At 35.9% G+C, this 21917-nt stretch overlaps 1 protein-coding gene across 2 annotated transcripts in view; it reads left to right on the top strand.

Annotated features, from left to right (window-relative positions):
- Positions 1 to 21601, top strand: part of CPNE8 (copine 8) — a 203416-nt gene extending 181815 nt beyond the window's left edge. For both annotated transcript variants that reach the window (XM_006168092.3, XM_027768098.1), the window contains exons 17-20: positions 4066 to 4168; positions 5940 to 5997; positions 11053 to 11126; positions 21279 to 21601. In XM_006168092.3, coding sequence (XP_006168154.1) covers positions 4066 to 4168; positions 5940 to 5997; positions 11053 to 11126; positions 21279 to 21467 — 424 coding nt within the window. In that variant the 3' untranslated portion in view covers positions 21468 to 21601. The remainder of the gene's footprint in view (positions 1 to 4065; positions 4169 to 5939; positions 5998 to 11052; positions 11127 to 21278) is intronic.
- Positions 21602 to 21917: the final 316 nt, after the last annotated feature.

Below are 21917 nucleotides of genomic sequence, written 5' to 3'. Positions count from 1 at the left end.
AAACAAATATATATCCACACTATTTGCTTTTTCCCCTTTGTAAGCTATTTTTTTCTGTATAAGTAAAAACTTAACTGTTTATTATTATATTGTATAAATATTTTTTAAATGCTTATCCTTCTTAAGAATAACAATTTTAAGCACATGTTTGTTTGCTCTATGTAATAAGGCTATATTAACTTTTGAGATATTAATGGAATAGTCACACCGTGAGATATGCAAGACTCAAGGCATCAAATTTGCAAAAAATTATGAAGGTTTCGCTTGCTTTTCTGAGATTTTCCAATTCTCTACTCCTGATTTCTTGCTTTTCCAATCCAACTTTCTTAGAGCTGTCCAGGGAACAGTGATTCAAACGATGTAAAATTTTACTCAGCATCTGTCATGGTATCAGGGTATTGCCAGCCCCAGAGTCAATTTCTTGTCTTGTTTTGTTGCCCTCTTTCTTCCTGTGAGCAAATAATAAGCTAAAAGAATATTCTTCAAATGTGAGCCATTTATTAATTTTACATTCAAAATTCTAGAATCTTTTTTAGAAAAATCCAAAAAATTGTATTTGAATTTCTTAACACTAACAAAGTGAATTTCTCTCTCAGATTCATCGTGGTAATATTAAAATCTAAATTATAGATTGGTTGTATTTGATTAAGGACAGTGTAGCTTTTAATAATAAGTTTTAATTATGCAATTTTCAGAAAGATTCATCATCAAGGTACTTTAAGAAGCAAGTTCTCTAATACCTTTAAAATATAATTTGAATCTGCAAATCTGTATATCCATGTCACTTCCTAGAAGAGAAATTGGTCAGCTTATACTTTTTACTTTGTACTTTTTTAAATAACATATTAATTATTTTATTATAAGTATATAGTGCTTTTGAAATAAAAGGCTAACTTAGAAGGAATGGTAAGACAGCACTGATTTTGTTTGATATTTAGATAGATTTGCAAACTGCAAGAATATTTCAATGCTTAGAGCAAATATCATACAAATAATGAAGAATTATCAAGATTAATTTGTGGTGCTGATGGTAATAAGGACTAAAATGGATTGAAAAGCTGTTATGTGAAATGTCATTTATTTTCTAATTAAGTGTATCTGGCACTAGAGAGAGCCACACAACAAACTAATGCATCTTTCTCAGCATTAATTTTTCTAATTTTTCTCAGTTTTTTTCCTTAGCAGTTATTTATTGTAAAGTAAAATGAAAAATTCTTATGAGTAGTTAAGATAAAACAACAAACCAGAGAAATTCCAAGTTTACTATTGCATGCTTCAAGATCAGTCCTCAACTCTCTTGGCAGTATGAATATGTCCTCTCCTTCTCCTAGACTTCCATTCTGTGGATCAAAAGAAAATCAATTAAGCTATTGCAAGTATTATTTTTAAATGACAACAGAATTACTGTATTGTTTTTGAATCTGGTCGAAATTTACCATTTTATGAGTATCATTTGTACCAAAAACATAAAAACAATGCTGTTGTACCCTTGAAAGTGTTTCACTACTACTCATAGCCTTCCATTAATCACATGAAATGTAATATCCTTTGTTTCTGAATTATGGTCAGTAGGAAGTGCTTTTTGAAAAATAAGTATTTAAAAATTAAAAATTGAACACTTGAGGGGAATTGTCAGATTCTTTGTTTTTGTTTTTTTTTCCTGTTTTGAGAGAGATACTTGCTATAGGTGCATGTGCTCAACGGAAAGACAAAAAGAATCAAAGAGAGAGAAATCAAGAAATCACTCTCAGGGAGATGGCTACTCCTCAATCCCTTCTCCTCCTTTCTCCTTTTAGGATCTTAGGCACACATGCACATGCGCCCGGCATGAGTGTTAAGTCTCCACGTCTGGGACTTGAACCACAGTCGACTACATGGGAGGCCAGTGATGTAACCATTACACTATTTGCTGTTCCCCAGATTCCTTTTCTTAAACAAAAAGAAAAAAATTAAGTGTGTAATAGGAGAATAGAGTCATAATTAAGTGTGTAATAGGAGAATAGTCATATCTGTTTTGGATTGTTCTACATTTATTATAGTACCATCAAATTGATACAAATTCTGGTAATGAACAGTGGCACAGCAGTAGAATGTCGTGCTTACCTCCCACATGCGAGTGTTCCAAGTTTGCATCTAGAGACCTCCTTGGGTACACCAGGCATGTGCATGTCTGTGGTCCTGGGCTGGCTGGGCCTGGAGGTGGATTGCAGTGTCAAGTCTCCGGTGGGGGCAACTAACTCTCTCACTTTCTCTTGCTCATAAAACTTAATAATTTCAATACAAATTCCTTAATGTCCAGAATATTGTGGAGGTATTTATGACTATTATGTAACAAATTCAATGTTTCTTTTTACAGCATGTGAATTAATACACTACTTACTATGTTCTCTTTGTCATTTATAAAGTTATCAGTCATTTTATTAGTAGCGTGTATACATATCAACTTCTGTAGAATATGGAAAAATGATGAATATTTTTATTATTCTTATGCTTGTTAATTCTACCGTCCAAGAAATAAGTTCTGATCTGAGGAATTATGCTATTTGTCTGTCTCAGACCTGTTCAAACAGGACCTCTTAGGGTCCATCAGGTTGTAAAAGAATTTCATTGGCCAATCAATGGAATTGTTCACGAATGCCATTTTTCTATGCTGTACTTGATAATTTTACTGAAACATGGGCTAAGTAAAGTCTTCTTGTTTACTCTTCCCAAAGAAAACCATAATGCTTACTCATCATTGGCTATGAATTGCATATCAGTAATGTACAAAAACTATAAAAGTTTTTTGTGTTGGCCATATAATCGATACCTAAAATGCAGAACACTGTAGGTAGAGAAGAAATATAATAAAATATAGCATTCATAAAGTTCCCCTCTGAATTAATATTATTTGGTGAGAATTCTGATAAACTTCTTTAAGCAGTATAAAGTATTATCATATATAACTAGATAATAGATTTATATCTGTTTTAGATCGTTTTTCCATTGATTATAGTAGCATCAAACTGATGCAAATTCTGGGAATAAGCTGTGGCACAGCAATAGAATTATTATTATGTATAAAAGCTTTTACTTTGTTTGCTATCATTCTCCTTCCCTTATCTCACTGATTTACCATATATGAAGAGCTTAACTAAGACTAGTGTCAAAAAGTATTCTTTGCATTGCATTTTTATGTAATATTTCCATAACTGAAAGTAACCATTTAAAAGCATACATTTCAATGGCAAATATACTTATTGTTGTAAACTATCACCTCTATGTAATTCCTAAATGAAACCTATTTTTTATTATCGCTACCACTTATAGAATCCCATTATATATTGAGTTCCATACATGTGCTCTCTTTAGTAATTTATGTAACAATGCAAAAATTATAAAAGTCGTCTTAGTTTTAAAGTTGAGAAAATAAAGTTCAGAAAATGTTGGTAATTGACAGATCGTATGCATAATATGTTGCTTAGCCAAAATAAGTCTGTTTCCAAAACCTGTGTTTATTCCTTTGTGCTAAACAATTCCTTATCCAGCTCACCTTTTACTGGTAAATGAACTTACTATTTTTTTAGAGGTTTTTTTGCTATAGGGTACAAGCACTTACCAGAAAAACAGAGACAGAGAGACAGAAAGTGAGAAATCACCCCCCAAGGGGAATGGCCACACTGCAATCCCTTCTCCTCTATTCTCCTCTCAGAATCTTGGGCATGCATGCACCTGCGCCAGGCATGAGTTTAAGCCACCGAGTCCAGGACTCGAACCGCAGTTAACTACATGGGAGTTCAGCGACATAGCCATTTCACTAACTGCTAGTCCTGGTAAATGAACTTCTAAGGCAGCCAAATATTTCCGTGTGCCAGTGTGTACTGACATTGCGGTTATCCTAGTGTGCTCTAAAAGAATATGTGTATTGGAGAATTCACATAATATAGGTCTCTAACATATGTTTAAATATTTTCTTGAGATTAAAAGGTTTATTGACTATTCCAAATTGTTATTTAGCAACCATCATGTAGAGAAGAACTATATTTATTTCCTGTGATAATTCCTTACCTTTTCCTTGCCTTATAGATATGCTTCGTCTGTAAAGGATGGCTCCCAGTATTTTGTGCTCCTTATTGTGACAGACGGTGTTATCTCAGACATGGCACAAACTAAGGAGTCCATAGTTAATGTGAGTAGGTCTTGGGTTGCGACCTCGTAGTCCACAGTGCTACATAGGTTGAGATCAGAGACCAGAGTCTACATTAGTTGACTTTACAGTGAAATCAAACACTCATGCTTTTACAGCAAATGGCATGCTCACCCATATCCAAATAACTCACACATCGCTGTATCATTGACTCATGAAGACCAAGTTGGTGGATGTGAACTGTTGAGTTAGAACAAAATTCTTGCCTCGATTAAAAAAAAAAAGAAGATAATAGAAGATAATAGCATCACTTTTATATGATGACTATGTTTACCTCTATAGATCTGATCCACTTAAGTACAAACTTATCATTTGTGCAGATTATCTCTTATCATTTGCTCTGTAGTTACAGGGGAACTGTGCTAACTCCTATTTCTGAAGAACTGGATAGAAACCGGACTTGATTCAAAAACCATCTTGCTTATCATTTCTAATTGTATACTTGTTTTTTATGATTTTTTAATTGATTGTCTTCACTAGGTTACTGGCCTATAAATCTGTCATTACTAGATGGCAATCTAAAAACTTGTGTCTATTTTTACTATCTTTTTGTATTGAGACAGCAATGTTCAGCATAAAGTAGACATTTTATAAAAATGGACTGCATAAATGAATGATTTATTAAAATAAAGAACTACCATGAGCTATTTGGTGTGAAGAAAAAGAATCACATTTAGGGAAAAATCGAATACATTTTAGAGATTTTTAGAAAATCCAAACAAAATGGAGAGGAGGTAAAGGCTGACAAGTCTGTTTATTTGTGTGTTGGTTGTTTTTTTCTTTTGACTAAATATCCTTGAGTTCAATTTTTATTGATTTATTTTATGTTCTGGTTAGTGGCATTAATGTACACTTTAAAAATATAGACTTAATAATTTAAGCTCAACTAACAGGACAAGATCCCCTGAGTAACAATTATTCATAATTCATTGACCTTTCGAGCTGAAGATGAGGTCACTGTAGTGTTCCATCTATCTGTTGCTAAGTCTCATATTCTTTGCATTAAATTATTAAAAGTGACCATATACTTTAAGTGATATGTATGATAAAAACATGTCATAACATCAAATATTTAGTCTCTCTTATAACCTCATGGATATTTAGTACATAAATTAGTAATACTAGCTTTCTGTAATGATCATTTATATTCACTCACTCACTGTAAAAATTGCTTTTGCTAACCTTAGATAGAAAGTAAGTAGACATTTTGCAGGGAGGAGAAAGAATGAAAAATAAACCAGATACCCAGGGTCAATTAGGGAGATTTTAGACAAGAGTAGAAAGTAAATGCAGATGCTTCTTACTTTTTATTACCAGATCTTACCAGGGCTGCTCATTTCCAAAACATGTCCCACTGGACTAGCACAGAGTCCAAGTTTGGAAAGGATAGGGTGGAACCAAGTATTAATGTATTATTAAGTGTTAACAATTTTGAAGATGTTCACAAACTATTTTAATGAACATCTGTGAAAAAATATCAAACAAAACTCAGGGTATTTTCTTCTTAGTTCTTTTCTTAAGAACTGAATACCTTTTTTTAAAGTTTTTATTGATTATTATTTTTAATTTGCTATTGGTCATGTACACTCATTAGAGAGAGAGGGAAAGTGAGAGTGAGCCATACATTCAGGACTTGAACTGCAGTTGGCCATGTGGGGAGCCCAGTGTCTTCACCACCACACCACCTGCCAGCTCCAACAACGGAAGTGGAAGTTCTTCATTGAAACTAAATTGTGTTTTTTTTTTTTTGAAGGCTTCAAAACTTCCAATGTCAATAATTATAGTTGGTGTTGGCCCAGCAGAATTTGATGGTGAGTAGTAAAATTTTAATATATTCCTTAGGAGTTCATTTAACCTGGTGTATAATGCTCTTAAGAGTTTATAATTTTTTTCCTGTGTAGGAAGATGTGACGGCATGTGGGCTTTTATTTAATTTCCGTGTATATGTAAACATAAATATTGTTAACTCATAATGGTATCTATTGAGGCGAGAAAATTTTAAAATTTTGTCTCCTGAGTAGGACATTATCGCTCTACTTTATAGATGAATTTCACGTATAGCTTTCCATTTAATTAGAGATAGTTTGTACCTCATATTTCTTAAGACTGATTGTTAAAAAACTGAGCTTTTGTTCTCAAGGCAAAACACACTCTATCTAGGTTCACTAAAACACTTTAAGGTTGAATGCTAAATTACTAAATCATTAGGTTGTAAAAAGAAATGATAACCTGTGCATAATATGCTAACTTAATAGGTTTCATACCCTTGCTAGTTAATAGATATTAGCTTTATACATAAAGAAGTTCTGTCATATGAAAGAGCAAGTAAAGTGAAAATAGAACTAACCAGCTGAAATTTAATGAAACTTGAAATAATTATGCTAAATTATGCTTATTGGATAGTTTTCTATCTGGGCTCAGGCCTTATTCAAATGCTAATTAAGTGACAGGTATTTACATAACTAGTGATCTGGGTAAATTTCTTTAAGGATAGTCTGTCCCTAGTCATCTGATAAATTTCTTTTAGAGAATTCTAGGCTAGACAGCAATTGCATGACCACGTTACATTCATCTGGTTCAGACGTTTTTACATTAACAGTGGTAGTTTATTTTTAATAGCTTGGGACTTTGGAATTGTTAATAGTTTTAGAATATTTGGAATGATCTCTGATAAATTACTGGTTAGTTTAAGCTCATAGGTGGCTAGAGTATGGGTATCCCTGAGGGGATTCTTATTTAACCACCAGTCTTCCTCTATAAGGATTGTACAGATCTGTCTCAAGTAAAACACCACAGGAGGTTTATGCTGATCTTAGATTCCCTTATAATCTATGAGTGGTTTGGTCATCCTTTCATCATTAATCTTGCAGTTTCTAAAGCAAAAGTCACTTAGCTCTAACTGCTGCTGCTTCTGTTAATGTTCTTTGTTTCTTAGTATTTGAATTTGTTTGCATTGTACTTTAGGCATGAGTATGAGACACCTCTCTGAAGTCAGGAGCTGGGAAGACACAACTTTCTTGTTAATGCTTTGGGCACTTGATAATCTGCATTAATCACTGGTGGACTGTGATTCACAAATATCACTAATATCATTTGCTAGGCTAAAATAGCTCATGCTTTCTTCTTCAGCTACTACTTGCTTTTGCCTCTGAAGGATGTACCTCTCATGGGTGTATCTCAGGTCTCTCAGACTCCCGTGTTACTGCACCTTCAGTACTTCAAGTTCTCCCAGAGTCCCCACCTCTGATGCATGAATACAGAGCCACACCTGTCCTGGTGTATATTTCTGGTCATAGACTTCTACCCACAACAGTAGGCATAGGTGCTATCCTCATCCAACAGCCACAGATTTTTTTTCCTTAGGATTTTGAGGTATGAGGTATGATAATTTATCACTTCTCTCTCTGGGTTTCTGAAATATCTAAAAAACAAACATATACAGAAATCATTCACACCAACATGTCAGCTTATTTACTAACAATGTTGAATTTGAGAATTTTAGTTAACCTGTCAACAGAGTCAGACTTCCCATTACTTTTTTGCCCCAAGATTAGATGACTTCATTCTTTTCTCCAGGCATCCTCCATGTAAGGACAGAGCTTTGCCTAGGAAGCATGCCTTGGGGATAAATTGTATTCGGTGGGAGGACATGCTCTCTTAAAGGGAGAAATCCATAATAAGCTTTCTTCTAAGTTTAGCAATTCTGAGAATTGTTTGGCTTTTAATGCAGAAAAGTATGTGAAGATTATCAACAAAATGGGAAATCTCCTTTCCCACAGAACTCCCTCTTGGACACTAGAGTGAAACTTTCCTCTAGATATATGTGAACCACTGTAATGCCTGGTTTCTGCTTTTACCACATCAAATTTTAATAGGATAAAAAATATCCAGGCTCAATACTATCAATACAAAAAGTAGACTATTCTGCTAGGAGAGAAGACATGATTCTCTAACTCATTTTTCTTTCTTTCCTATCAAAACATATCTCCTTTCTCCATGGCTAAGAAGAAAATGACAGACTACTCATATTTAATATAGAAAAATCTGACTTACAATCAACTTGCTGCTATCATATCAGAAGAGCCTTTTTGGGCACTTCCAAATCTACCATAGAGTAAGTTTATAAACCACACAGTATAAATTGGCAAAGATAAAGATTGAACTTCAACTTGCAAATTTACCAGCCAACCATGTAAATCCAACGTCTGGACATTTTTAAACAGAAAGACATTGTTTGCATGGACAAGAAATGCAGTATTTTTTTCTTCATTTATGACAGAGAGTAGATGTACACATATGAGAGTAAGAAAGTGACAAGCACCTTCCACAGGGTCTGGAAACACCACAATCCCCTTCTTCCAGTCAGCCAGCCCTTTGGATCTTGAGTACTCCTGTGTTGCCTACACATTCCGGCTGACCCAGTCATGATTCAAACTGTGGTTGCCATGTGGTTCCAGCTTCTCTTGAGTAGGGCATTACCTTTGTACCATAGAGCCCAAGAAATGTGGTATTTTACCATCTGTTCTCTGATGCCAGAAAAAACTATTTGATTAATGAGTATTGAAATTTATATCTGTATTTTAATAATATTTTTAAATTCTCCACATAATCTTCCCCCTGTGATGTTTCACTTCTATATAAAGCACCTTCATTATGAACAAAGATTTCTTGAAGAAGGATTTCTCTTTGAAAGGCAGTCAAAGAGTCAAATAGAAGGAGCATCTGGCTATCTGTTTGACCTGAATTCAGAGAAAAGGTTATTAATAGAAGGGATCTAACTTTATTGTGTTTTCCATGGCTAGAAAGGAGTGCAGATCTGTCTCTTACAGACCTTCTTGGCAGGGAAGGCACTGGTGGGTAACCCAAGCTCACAATGTCTACCTCTTTGAGAACCCCTCCACCACTTGCACGCCACCTTTCTCCTAGCTCTCAAAAACATAGCCTCCAGTTCTTGCTGCCTGCAGCCTTCCAACACAAAGCACATGCTGAAAAGTGGGAGACCTAGATTTTCATCTAACTTTTGTTTCCCATTGTAGAGTGAGTAGGGGTAATTACTATGCATCATTAGCGTATTAGAGAAGAAAGGAGACATTTGTGTGATTCCCGATGTGTCAAAATCAATATACGTTTACGTTTCGAAGTAGTATGAAAATTGTGAAAGCAAACCTTGATTAAAACAAAAGGAAATAATATAGATTTTCCTATTTTCATCCCCAAGAATAAGGGGAGAAAAAAATAAGTATATTTTATTTTGAATAAGCTAATTGTCTCATTACTAGTAATACACACATGCTATTAAATTTTGACATGTTATAAATCTAACATTATTAAATGGTGGCTTGCTGCCAATTATTATACCAGTAATGCTTCAGCCCAAACATTGGTATCTGAACATGTATAAAAGATAAAATTGAGAACAATGTTTTTTAACCCGACTTCACCATCCGAGCACTGAAGAGAATAGTGAAGAGGTGAGGACTGTCTTCTGCCTGAGCAATATTTGGGAGAAGGAGGTGAAGAGGCAAACACTATAATTGCAAGTGACTCTCTGGTGTCTGGTGAATGTCATGTGTCTATGAAATGAATTATCAGTAACAGAATTGTACTTTAAGCACAACTAGCATTTCTCATCTGGTTAGTTCTCTAGAGAATTCTTACCAAAACTTAATAAAATTTGAAAAGTATTTTTTTGTTTTGTTTTGTTTTGTTTTGTTTTTTTGAGAGATTTTCACTGTAGGGCGCGTGCGCTCGCCACACAGACAGAGAGAGACATAGAGACAGAAAGCGAGAAATCACCTCCCAGGGGGGATGGTCACACCGCAATCCCTTCTCCTCCATTCTCCTCTTGGGATCTTGGGCACGCACGCACACGCGCCCGGCGTGAGTTTTAAGCCACCGGGTCCGGGACACGAACCGCGGTCGACTACGTGGGAGTCCAGCGACATAGCCATTACGCTAACTGCTGGTTCCCTTTTGTTTTGTTTTTACAGAGAGATTTTTACTATAGGGCACATGTGGTCACTCATCGGAGAGACACAGAGAGGAAGAAAGTGAGAAATCACCCCCCACGCAGAATAGCCACACTGCAGTCCCTTCTCCTTCATTCTCCTCTAGCGATTTTGGGCATGCATGCGCATGTGCCTGGTGTGAGTTTTAAGTCGCTGGACCCAGGACTCAAACCACAGTGAGTCCAGCAATGTAACCATTATGCCATCCACTGGTCCCTTATAAAGTTTTCTTAGTGGCAGCATATCATTACTGTATCACCAGCCATCCTATTATATCACAGCGTTTCTAAATAGCAGCTGTTCTGTGTAAAGTTGAAATTATTTCTCAACCATTGAAAGTTATTTAATAAAAAATCATACTTTATGTAATCAATATAGGACAGGAAAATGCCTGTTTGTAACCTATTCATAAAATGAAATCAGGTAGTATAGTTATCTATATTTATTGAAGGTTCAATGAGAATAAAGTTCAAGTTATTATTGAAAATTCTGTGATGACTGCTGCCAAGAATCTTAAATTGGAAAAACTAAAAAGTAATGGACTAGTATCACTGGCCTAGTTGGTTGTGAAGCATTTATAGCCCAGTGTTAGAACTCACAGGATAGGCAAATGAACCCAAAGGCTATTCCACAATACATTGGCTCTACTCATTTTTCAAAGGGTTATACAAGGTCTTGGCTTGCTCACATCTATAAAATGTACACTCAGACATTTTGTTGGATATGAATGAAGAGATGAAGGGATTGACTCACTTTCTGCTTTTACAGAGGACATATTGCTGATTTCCTATTGCCCACTTTGTTCTTTATATTTGGCTAAAATGTACTGAATAAAAATGATCATATTTTATTTCCAAGCAATGGTCGAATTGGATGGAGATGATGTAAGAGTCTCTTCCAGAGGAAAATATGCTGAAAGAGACATTGTACAGGTAAGAAATTAAACAAAAACTATTCATTGTGAAGAGTTCCTATCAGCTCTAAATCTTAGATTCTGTTTATTTAGTTGCTTGATTATGAGATGCATGTTAAGATCTAGAATAAGCCCTCCGTTATGTTTGCTATATTTCAGGCTCATCACGTTATTGTCATCATGTTATTGTCTTTTCCTCCTTAACTATTACCGAAAATATCATTGGGATCTTTGGTTAAATTAGAAGCTAAAAATAAAACAAACTTTTTAATGATGCTTACCTCTGTATTACGTAGTCTTCAACAAAAGACTGGGGTTGATATATATCCAGAGTAAATAAACTTAGTGAAAGCATATCAAAAAGATTGAAGCTATTTTTGTACGAGGGGGATCTCCAAAAGGTTCATTGAAAATACTTATTTTTAAAAAATTATGAATGGATAGGAACCAGCAGTTAGTGTAATGGCTATGTTGCTGGACTCCCATGTAGTCGACCACAGTTCGCGTCCCAGACCCAGTGGCTTAAAACTCACGCTGGGCGCATGTGCGTGCGTGCCCAAGATCCCGAGAGAAGAATGGAGGAGAAGGGATTGCAGCATGACCATCCCCCCTGGGGGGGTTGATTTCTTGCTTTCTGTCTCTCTGTCTCTCTCTGTCTGTCTGGCAAGCACACACGCCCTATAGTGAAAACCTCTCAAAAAAAAAAATTATGAATGGATTTAAAAATATTTTGCACCAAAATACACTCATACTTTGATTTTACTTTTTTCACAAATGTTTGAAACTCTCTCATATTTGCCCCATAGGTTATAGCTAGAAAACTGGAGAAATAGATTTTAAAATTATATATATTTAGATAGATAGATAGATAGATAGATATACATACACACTAACTACCATACACAGTATATATAATAAATAATATGAAGACTATATGTATGTATGATACATGATAAATGATATGAATATATGATATACATTCTACATATAGAAAATGTTAGACTCAAGAAAACTAGCTAAAGTGTACTAATCTGGGCATGAATAGAAAGAAAATATTCAGTAACCAATAATAAGTTAAAATTTATAATTGAAAGTAAGAAGTTAATTCAACTGAACAGTTACAAAAGTCTCCATATCTTTTAGGATGTGAAAGGGGATTAAAAAGCTTGATATACCCTTTTTTATTTTATTTTTTATTACCAGAAGGTCCATACACTCACTCATCAGTGAAAAAGAGAGAGAAGGCAACACCCAATGGGGCGTGACCATGCCACAATCCTTTTTCCTCCATTTCTCTGTCCCATCAGGATTTTTGAGCACTCAGTGACCCTGCATGTTTTTCCAAGCTACTGGAGCTGGAACTGAAACCACAGTTAGCCATGTGGCGTATGATTCCCTATACACATCATTTCACCACTGCTCTACAGGGCTAGCCCTGAAGCACACCTTTTTAAACAGAAACTGGAAGAAGGTCTCGGTGCCTTTTACACACCTGATCTGTAGTTCTGAAGGAGCAAATTATGAACTTCCATATTATCTGCTAAGTAAACACCTATATATTTACCCATAATACAGTCATTAAAAAAATTAATTTGGGACCATATACAGTAGAATTTGGTTCAAATCCTAACAGGATAACTCAGGCATATTTTCAAAATTTCAATGTTGTAGGGAATAAATATAGCATTTTTGTCAAGATTAAATGAAATAACATATTTAAAATACATCTCTGAAATATAACTCATTAAATAAAATGATTTAAATTCTTTTGAGGGAGAAAATAATATACTCTATAAATATGATTATATGAAAAGTAACGACGCATTATTCTAAGGTCAGCAGGTGGCACGATGTTTGTTAAAGCACTGGGCTCCCAGATGGCTGGCCACGGTTTGAGGCCTGGACCTGACAGCTTGAAAATCACATCAGGCATGTGTGTGTATATGTGCCCAAAATCCCAGCAGGAAATGGAGAAGGGATTATGGTATGGCCATCTCCACTGGGGGATGATTGGATGATGTCTCACTTTCCCTCTCTCTGTCTTTCTCTGGCAAGCTCATGCTCTTTTGACCAATAAATAAATAAATAAATCTTTTAAAAAAGGAAAAAAAAAAATTTAAAATAGAAACCTCTGCATAATAGTTGTTAAAAAAGCTAATTGAATATAATTTAAAATTTTCAACCTAACATACGTGGTAGAGAAAAAAAGCACATGCACATGAATAATTAGGTTAAAAGCAGCTGAGAACGGATACATGATGATGTGGTCATCCATCTAAGAATCTCATGGTGTTTTGTTTTGTTTTGTTTTCATAATTAGACATAAAATTATTCATCTTAACCTCATCAGCATAATTATTGGTCCAAGTAATTATGCTTTATGTAGAAGCTCTCCATGTCTGGCTTACAGTTTCCAAAAAATGCAATTACTAAAAGGAAGCATGAAGATAAACTCCTTTAGAATGTGTTGTTTGCTGCTGTAATGCATTTTTACAAAGTTTACAAAGGAAACCTCATATTTTAATAATTTTTATCTAAATGATGCTTATGAAAAACTTGGTATTATTTTCTCCTTTAGGAAATTGTTAATGTGCTCATATAATTAAGGTTTTCTTTTAGAGGACCAATATGTTGTTATTGTCAACAAATCAGTATACCTATTTGTGTTCATGAAACTAGTTTCTCAAGGGATACACTGGATTGGACAGGATATCTAGATAGGATCCGGATGATCTATGAAATTATAATTTTGTCATTCTATTCTTAAACAAGTCAGTAAATCTCTCTTGATCTTCCTTGTATTCCAAATGCTTTCATCTTTGCTCTTCTCATGATGTTGTGAGTCTCAAAGGAAGTAACAGACATAAATTACTTTGTTACCTGTTAGCATGGGTATATATTGGTATAATCATACGTTTCCTCTTCTTGAAAGCCAGAATCCTTGAGAAAGGTCCACCATCCTATGATAAAGTAACATTGGGATCCCCATAGATTATGGTCTACTTGGAGACATAAGCAAACCCTCAAGAGATTAGGCCATGTCAAGTTGAACCAAAGGAGGGGTGGGGCCTTAACAGATACTGAATGAAATATTAGAATGTCCCCAGGGAATTAGTAGCTCCCTAAATGACAATGACATCTTGACTTGCATTCCTAAATTTACTTAAAGAGATTTGATGCATCCTTTTCAAGTTTCATAGAGAATTTCCTAAATAATGATTAGTCTTTTGAAAGTAGTAAACAAGCAATCACTTACATATTACATTGTGTCAGAGAACTGGCATCCTCTCTTTTACCCTGAACTAAGTTAGATATTCCACCATCCAATTTCTCCAAGTTCTATCAGCCACTGAAAGTTGTTAAAATGAGCTATTTTAGAGAAAAGAAAAATTCTTGACTATGTACAATATTGGGGTTGCAAGGGCACACCAAGAATAATATTGGCAATCTTCCTGTTGTTAGAAAATGTCTACAAGCCAACTGGCTAAAACATTATTACAGAATAGGATCTATTTAGACTCCGTCATCTTTGTTCTACTTTCTTTTCTTACATTCTGAATCTAATCAAGTTAACATGCCACAAATGAAATCCCAGGTTTTACAAGTTGACAAACAAGAACCTTAGGCTGCAGATAATATTAGTTTGTTAGAAAAGTTATGGCGTAAGTAGGTAGCTGAAGTTCAGCAGAAAGTTGGAGGGGTTGGAAATAGGGTTTTTATTATTACATGAAATATTAAATGGGTTCTAATTTTTCAGATAATAATAATAGTATTTAACCCTATTAAGTGATTCTTGTGCAAGGCAGGCTAAGAGCTATAGCATTACATCACTCAATCCTTAATTAAATTTGATTTCTCCAGTTTACAAAAGAGGACATGAAACTCATTTTCTTTTCTCCATGTCACACAGCTAATGAGAAGTAGAACTTGGATTTAATGGTAAATGTATGATTCTAAAATCTTTTAACAATTATTCTGTGTAACTTTGATTCTAAAATTGAAACATGACATTTTATTCTCTGTGACTTGTCCCCAGTGTTCCTCTTTAGCCAAAGACACACACAAACCCACAAACATTGTGCTTTGTCTAGACAAATGAGCTTTATACAGTGTACATTCCCATGGCTCTTGTTTTTATTTTATTTTCTCTTATTTTACCTGGAATATTCTTTCCTTGCATCCAGATTGATTAAAATCCTACATTTTTTTTTTCTTTTTTTTTTTTGGAGAGATTTTCACTGTAGGGCGCGTGCGCTCGCCAGACAGACAGAGAGAGACATAGAGACAGAAAGCAAGAAATCACCCCCCAGGGGGAATGGTCACGCCGCAATCCCTTCTCCTCCATTCTCCTCTCGGGATCTTGGGCACGCACGCACACGCGCCTGGCGTGAGTTTTAAGCCACCGGGTCCGGGACACGAACCGCGGTCGACTACATGGGAGTCCAGCGACATAGCCATTACGCTAACTGCTGGTTCCTAAAATCCTACATTTTGAAACTTACCATCATCATTTTTCACACAGCGCTCTTGAAAGCCCTCACTCCCCACACCTGAACTAACTTCCCCTTTCTTGCAGTTTGTTTCCATATCGCTTTTTGTCTTTTAAAACATACTGATCATCTGTTTTATTGTTATTTATGGGTAAGGAAACTGAAGCCCAAGATGAGAAATTAAACAGCTATGCAAAGTTACTTAGGTCAGAAGTTGGTAGATCCAGATCATCAATAGAATTGTGATTCTAAAACCTGTGTCTTTGGGACCAGCAGTTAGCGTAATGACTATGTCGCTGGACTCCCACGTAGTCGACTGCGGTTCGAGTCCCAGACCCGGTGGCTCAAACTCACACTGGGCGCGTGTGCGTGCATGCCCAAGATCCCAAGAGGAGAATGGAGGGGAGAAGGGATTGCGGCATGGCCATCCCCCCTGGGGGGTGATTTATCGCTTTCTATCTCTCTGTCTCTCTCTGTCTGTCTGGTGAGCGCACGCGCCCTATAGCAAAAAACTTCTCAAAAAAAAAAAAACTGTATGTTTTTATCATGACATACCTACTCTCCTAAAAGGCATAATTCTAATGTGGAGTATATGGATTTGTTCCCCTTGTCCTATTATTGTGGTGGCTAATGCATCAAGTTAGATAAGTGTAAGTTCAAACAATAATAACTCTAACCTTATTACTGTCTGATCTTGGATAAGTTAACTAAGTTTCAGTGTTCTCTTATGTAAATTAAAAATATGGATAAGGCATTTTTGAAAATTAAGTGAGATATTGTACTGAATCCCTTTGCAGAAAGCCTCCCACCTACAGTTGCTCAGAAAATGCATTAGTGTCAGCATCAGTTATTATTATTAGTTAGTATTTTAGTACAGTCCAATGGGAAGTCATTTCTTTAAGGTTTTTGCCATAGGGCACGTGCACTCATCAAAGAGAGATAGTAAGAGGGAAAGTGAGAAACCACCCTTCCAGGAGGATGACCATGCCACAGTCCCATCTCCATTCTCCTCCTGGGATTTTGGGTGCACACACAAACATGCGAAATGTGATTTTCAAGCCACTGCATCCCAGGAATCTGCAATTGACCATGTGGGAGTCCAGGGCCATAACCACTACACCACTCACTGGCCCCAGGAAGGCATTTTTTTAGTCACTATTTCATTAGCAGTTGTTGTGCCTTGATGTGTGACACTATAGTCAGTTTTTTTGTAGGATTATGTCTCATTGCCTCAGGGTTCAATCTTATATGTGTAAAGAGTAAGCAGAATGAGTTCCTATGGTTGTTATGCTAAAACTTTAATGAGTTATTTTCTTAAGTCAATATCTGTAAAAGCTTCCTATTTGTTGGTGCTAGGGATTGGCCACTGTGTATAAGGCAGTGCCATTCCTCCAGGATCCATGCAGCTGCTGGCTGGCCTATCATTTCCTTAAAAATTATATTTAAATCATATTTTCCATTAAAAGAAGAATAATAACCTTGAAGGCTTAGACTTGAAAATCACTAATGGAGCTCTGCCCAGTAGGAACAATCAAGAAAAATTGAGCAGAACAGCAACTAAAAGCCCATTTGCCCAAACTGAGTCAAACTTGTTTTTACAAATAAGCAAAGCCAACCATTAAAGTGGCCATGTGGAACGCTTGCCTTACCCTGGGCAAATGCTGAAAAAAAGATGCAGAGTATCAAAGATACTGTATTTTCTACAGACCAGAATGCATTTACTGGTATTCTTCATATGAATGTGATAAATTAGTGCAAAGTGAAAGTTGATTTTTTTTCCCTCTAAATTGAACATTTTAAGGAACCAAGATAATTCATGGTCAACATGCACTCACAAATGTGTTGGAGTTATTTTGAATAAGAGCTCCCCAGGTAGAGGAATCAAAAATGAGTGATTAAAAGAGACAAACAGAGAGAGCAGAGTGGAAAACTATCATGGCAGAGGATATATCCAAGAAGAAGAAGGGAATTTTTTGTAGTAAAAACTATAAGAGTTGACACTAATAAGTGGTAAAATGAAATCAGTTGCCATTTTCAGTTCTCATAATGTACCTCATGACATTACTGGAGAAATGAATGTTTCTTTGACAAAGGTTTAGATAATTTAGGTTAGTGAGTTAGGAATTCTCAATCTTGTCTTCTATCTCCAGCATCCAGGGGGGATGAAGTCCACTCCTATCAATAGCAGTGGCTTGTTCTGACAGTGAATGCTCACCAACTTGCTCTGACAGTTGGGCCTCCTCATGGTCAAGTGGCACATCAGACTCTGTGTCCCCACCCAACAACAAAAATTTTTTTTCCTTTCCATTATCTATACACATATTTTGAAAGATGAGCAGAAGTGTATGAGTTGTGAGAACAACAGTTGTGAGCCTTGAGCTCCAGAGTACCATAGAATTCTTAAAAATAAATCTTAATTTACTTTGATTTAAAAAGAAAATTCTATACCACTTGCCAGGAAAAGTGAAACAAATGTTTTTAAATAACAAAAATTCAGAAAGGACTATTTTTGATTCACTGATATTGTACTTAAGTTTGAGAGAAAATTGAAAAGAATGTTCTTTGTATTTAATGTTTGTTATTAATGTAGATAGAAAACGATTATGAAAATAGCTTCATGTTGATTATATGAATGTATAAATTGATAAATAGTAATAGTAGTAGCAATGATAATTATAGCTGCATTTTTGCATAGAAAATAGGTCATGACTTTCCCTATAACCTAATAGTATATATTATCAGTGTTTTAAGCACCTTCTGTGTCAATTTATTTAATAGAAAATCTAACAAGGTAGATACTATAATTATTATCTTATCTCCATTTAAAAACAGAGGAAACTGAGGCAAAGAGTGGAAAATAACTCATCTAAAATATTGCAGATAACAAGAAGCAGAACCAGGTCTGGAACCTGAGAAATCCAACTGCAGCACTTGTGAGAATAGGGGGGTGGGGTAAGAGATTAAGTCTGAGGCTGATCGCCTGGGACAGTGGTAATGCATGCTCAAGAGAAGCCAAATCCCACATGGCAAGCACCGCAGTTCAAGTTCCCGGCACAGGCAGCCTGAAAGACGCCAGACAGGCACATGAGTGTGCAAGGTCTGATGGGTTGGAGAACTGGAAGAAGGGGATTGCAGCATGACAGGACCCTCTGGCGGGTGCTCCTCTGTCTCTTTCTCACTTTCTCTCTCTCTCTCTCTCTCTCTGGTCAAATTTAAAAGTAATAATAAAATCAAATAAACAGTTATTTAAAAAATACAAAAACCAACTGTTTTCCATAAGGAATGCTGTTTTCCTGAAATGTACATAGTAACAACATATTTTTCAAAAACAGAACTCTTCTTTTAAAAAAAAAGAAGTTTAAAAGAAAGCTGTTCATTTGCATTGCACCAACATTACTGTTAATTTTTAAAGCACCATGCCTTTTAAAATAAAAATTAAGTAAACTACAATTACAACTAGATACCTTTTCCTCGTTAAACCTTAGCCATGCTGATTTCTAGTATTTCACTCTTCAAATTATAATTTTGGGGGAAAAAATAAACTTAACTTGATTTTTATCCCTTTTTTGTGTTTATTTTGTTAAAAATATCAAGTCTTGTCCAAAGCTAGACAGAATGACTTCATGAAAGTTCACATTCACTGTGTTCCTTCCTCAGCTGAGGATTATATTCACTGTTAGTTTTTCTTAAAGAGAAAGATATATCACCTTTCTATCACATGTTTCGAAAGGCTGCTCTGAGATTTCCTCCTGGTTGCAAGACAGGATAAAATTATAGTCCTGTAAGTGTTCTCCTGCCTATAGAATGCCTTTTTCAAAAGAAAAGAGTAGTTTTCTACTCTTCCCTAAAAAGAGACTACTTTCACTGCATGAAGGCATCGCACCTGCTCTTTGATTCCTTTACATTTTCACTTGGCTTACCTGTAGCGACCTGATCATTTTTAAGCTGCTGCCTAATAACAGTTGTTTTCTGAAAGCACATCTTGAGTAACTATTTAAATCAAAAGCAAAATTTTCAAAATGCTTTTAAAACAGTTATGTTATAGTACAAGATGAGAATGTTCTTGCTATCATTCTTTGCAAGAAATACACATTTAATTCCAACTTTTAAATACTATTCTCAGAAATTGTTCAACATGCTAAAATGTCTTTGCTGTGTCTCTTCTCTTTAGACCTAAAATTACTGTGCTCCAAACTATCACAACATTAGCAGTTCCAATCATTTTCAAGTTGCTTCAAGAATCTTCAAGTCCTTAAGGGGAAATTGAACTAATGCCCTCCAACAGCACAGTGTTTATTAACTTAAGTAACCATTATAAATGAGAATGGAATCAGGCAAGCTTTTGCCAGATTATGTGGTGTAGAGCTGATAAGAGTACTCATGTAATTACTTATATAAAGAGAGAGCAACCATTTTTATATGATAGAAAAATTTAAATGATGCTATTTCAATAAGAAATATACCAAAATGTCATGCTAAACCTTTTTTTTCTTCCCAAATAATAACTGTTTTTAAAAAAAAAATAGTATCTGGGACCAGCAGTTAGCGTAATGGCTATGTCGCTGAACTCCCACATAGTCGACCACGGTTCGTGTCCCGGACTCAGTGGCTTAAAACTCACGCCGGGCACTTGTGCATGTGTGCCCAAGATCCTGAGAGGAGAATGGAGGAGAAGGGATTGTGGTGTGGCCATCCCCCCTGAGGGGTGATTTCTCGCTTTCTGTCTCTCTCTCTCTGTCTGTCTGGTGAGCGCACACGCCCTATAGCAAAAACCTCTCAAAAAAAAAAAATTAGTATCTGGGGCAAAACTCAATGTACTGAATATTCAGGTCACTACTGATATGAGTGATGTGAATTTTATATTGATTGTCCATGTGATTTCATACTCGAATAGTTAAAAACTAATCTATTTAGAACTCTAACAATATGCATTAGTTTTCGTTTTGTTTTGTTCTGTTTGACTCTGAAATGGCTGATTCATGTTTCTTGTACTGTATTGCGTAGTTTTGCATCAGAAGCTGAAGTAGGCATGTGTTAATTCCATTTAACAGGAAATCGAGCCCCAGAGAGGTTAAATGCTCCATTGTACTGGGTGTCAGTCCTAGTCTGTACCTGTACAGATCCCCAAACTGCTGAACACATGTAGCAATATAGTGAATGCCTTAGGATCAGGTGACACGAGTTACTGGGGGGAAGGAAGACATATAAAATAAATACATCCCTTTTTATTTATTTTTAAGAGAGATTTTTGCTATAGGGCACGTGCACTCACCAGAGAGAGACAGAAAGTCAGAAAGCAAGAAATCACACCCCACGGAGTATGGCCATGCCACAGTCCCTTCTCTTTTCTCCTCTCAGGTTTTTGGGCACACACGCACACTGTGCTCTGCCTGAGTTTTAAGCCACTATAGTTGACTACATGGGAGTCCAGTAACGAAACCATTAGACCATCTGCTGGTCCCTACATCTCTTTTTACATTAAAGCATCTATTAGAAAGTTTGGCCACTGCTGTAGCTATTTTTAGTGTATCTTTTTTTTAATGTATAATAATCATTATCCATCTCACCATTACCCCAGGCCTCAGATTCTCCTATAACCAGAGTGCACCTGAGATCATTTTTGTGTCTGTGACATAGCTTGCGCAAGTCTGTGAAATAACTTTCTTTCACCTCTTTTTCAGTTTGTGCCATTCAGGGATTACATTGACAGAAGCGGAAACCACATACTGAGCATGGCTAGGCTGGCCAAAGATGTCCTGGCTGAGATCCCGGAGCAGTTTCTCTCCTACATGAGAGCCCGAGGCATCAAGCCTTCACCGGCCCCGCCCCCATATACCCCACCTACACACGTGTTACAGACGCAGATCTGACTGTGCTCCCAAAAGCTGGCGTTACCCACAGCACTTAGAACTGCTGACTTCATGCTTTGCGCCTGGTGCTCTGTAACGAACCAGGGACCGAGATAACGTTTCTCAGTTTGGTTTCAGCAGTACTGGTAATTGTGCTTTCCTGGATCCAAAATTCATTCTCTTCCTAAACCAAAACTGTACATACGGTTGTTGCATGAGCAACAGAAAAGTTGTTTGAATGCTTGAAGCAAAGTATGGATGTCTTCTCTGAATCTCTGATTTTTTTTTTTCTTCTTTTTTCTTTTTTCCTTTGGACAGAAACAGCTAATTTCCAATGTATTGTTGGGAAAAAGCACAAACTATGTTTTTAACTCAAATATTGTCCTCGGCTGCTACATGTATAGGAAAGCAGTCTCTGTATCAATGTTTACATGTACTACTTTTTAAATTTCAATACTTTTATAACTGTTC

The sequence above is a fragment of the Tupaia chinensis genome, unplaced genomic scaffold (assembly GCF_000334495.1).
Source record: "Tupaia chinensis unplaced genomic scaffold, TupChi_1.0 Scaffold145519_1, whole genome shotgun sequence".
NCBI classification, from domain to species: Eukaryota; Metazoa; Chordata; class Mammalia; order Scandentia; family Tupaiidae; genus Tupaia; species Tupaia belangeri.
The sequence above is the reverse complement of the archived record's forward strand: the minus strand, read 5'-3'. Positions and strand labels throughout refer to the sequence as shown.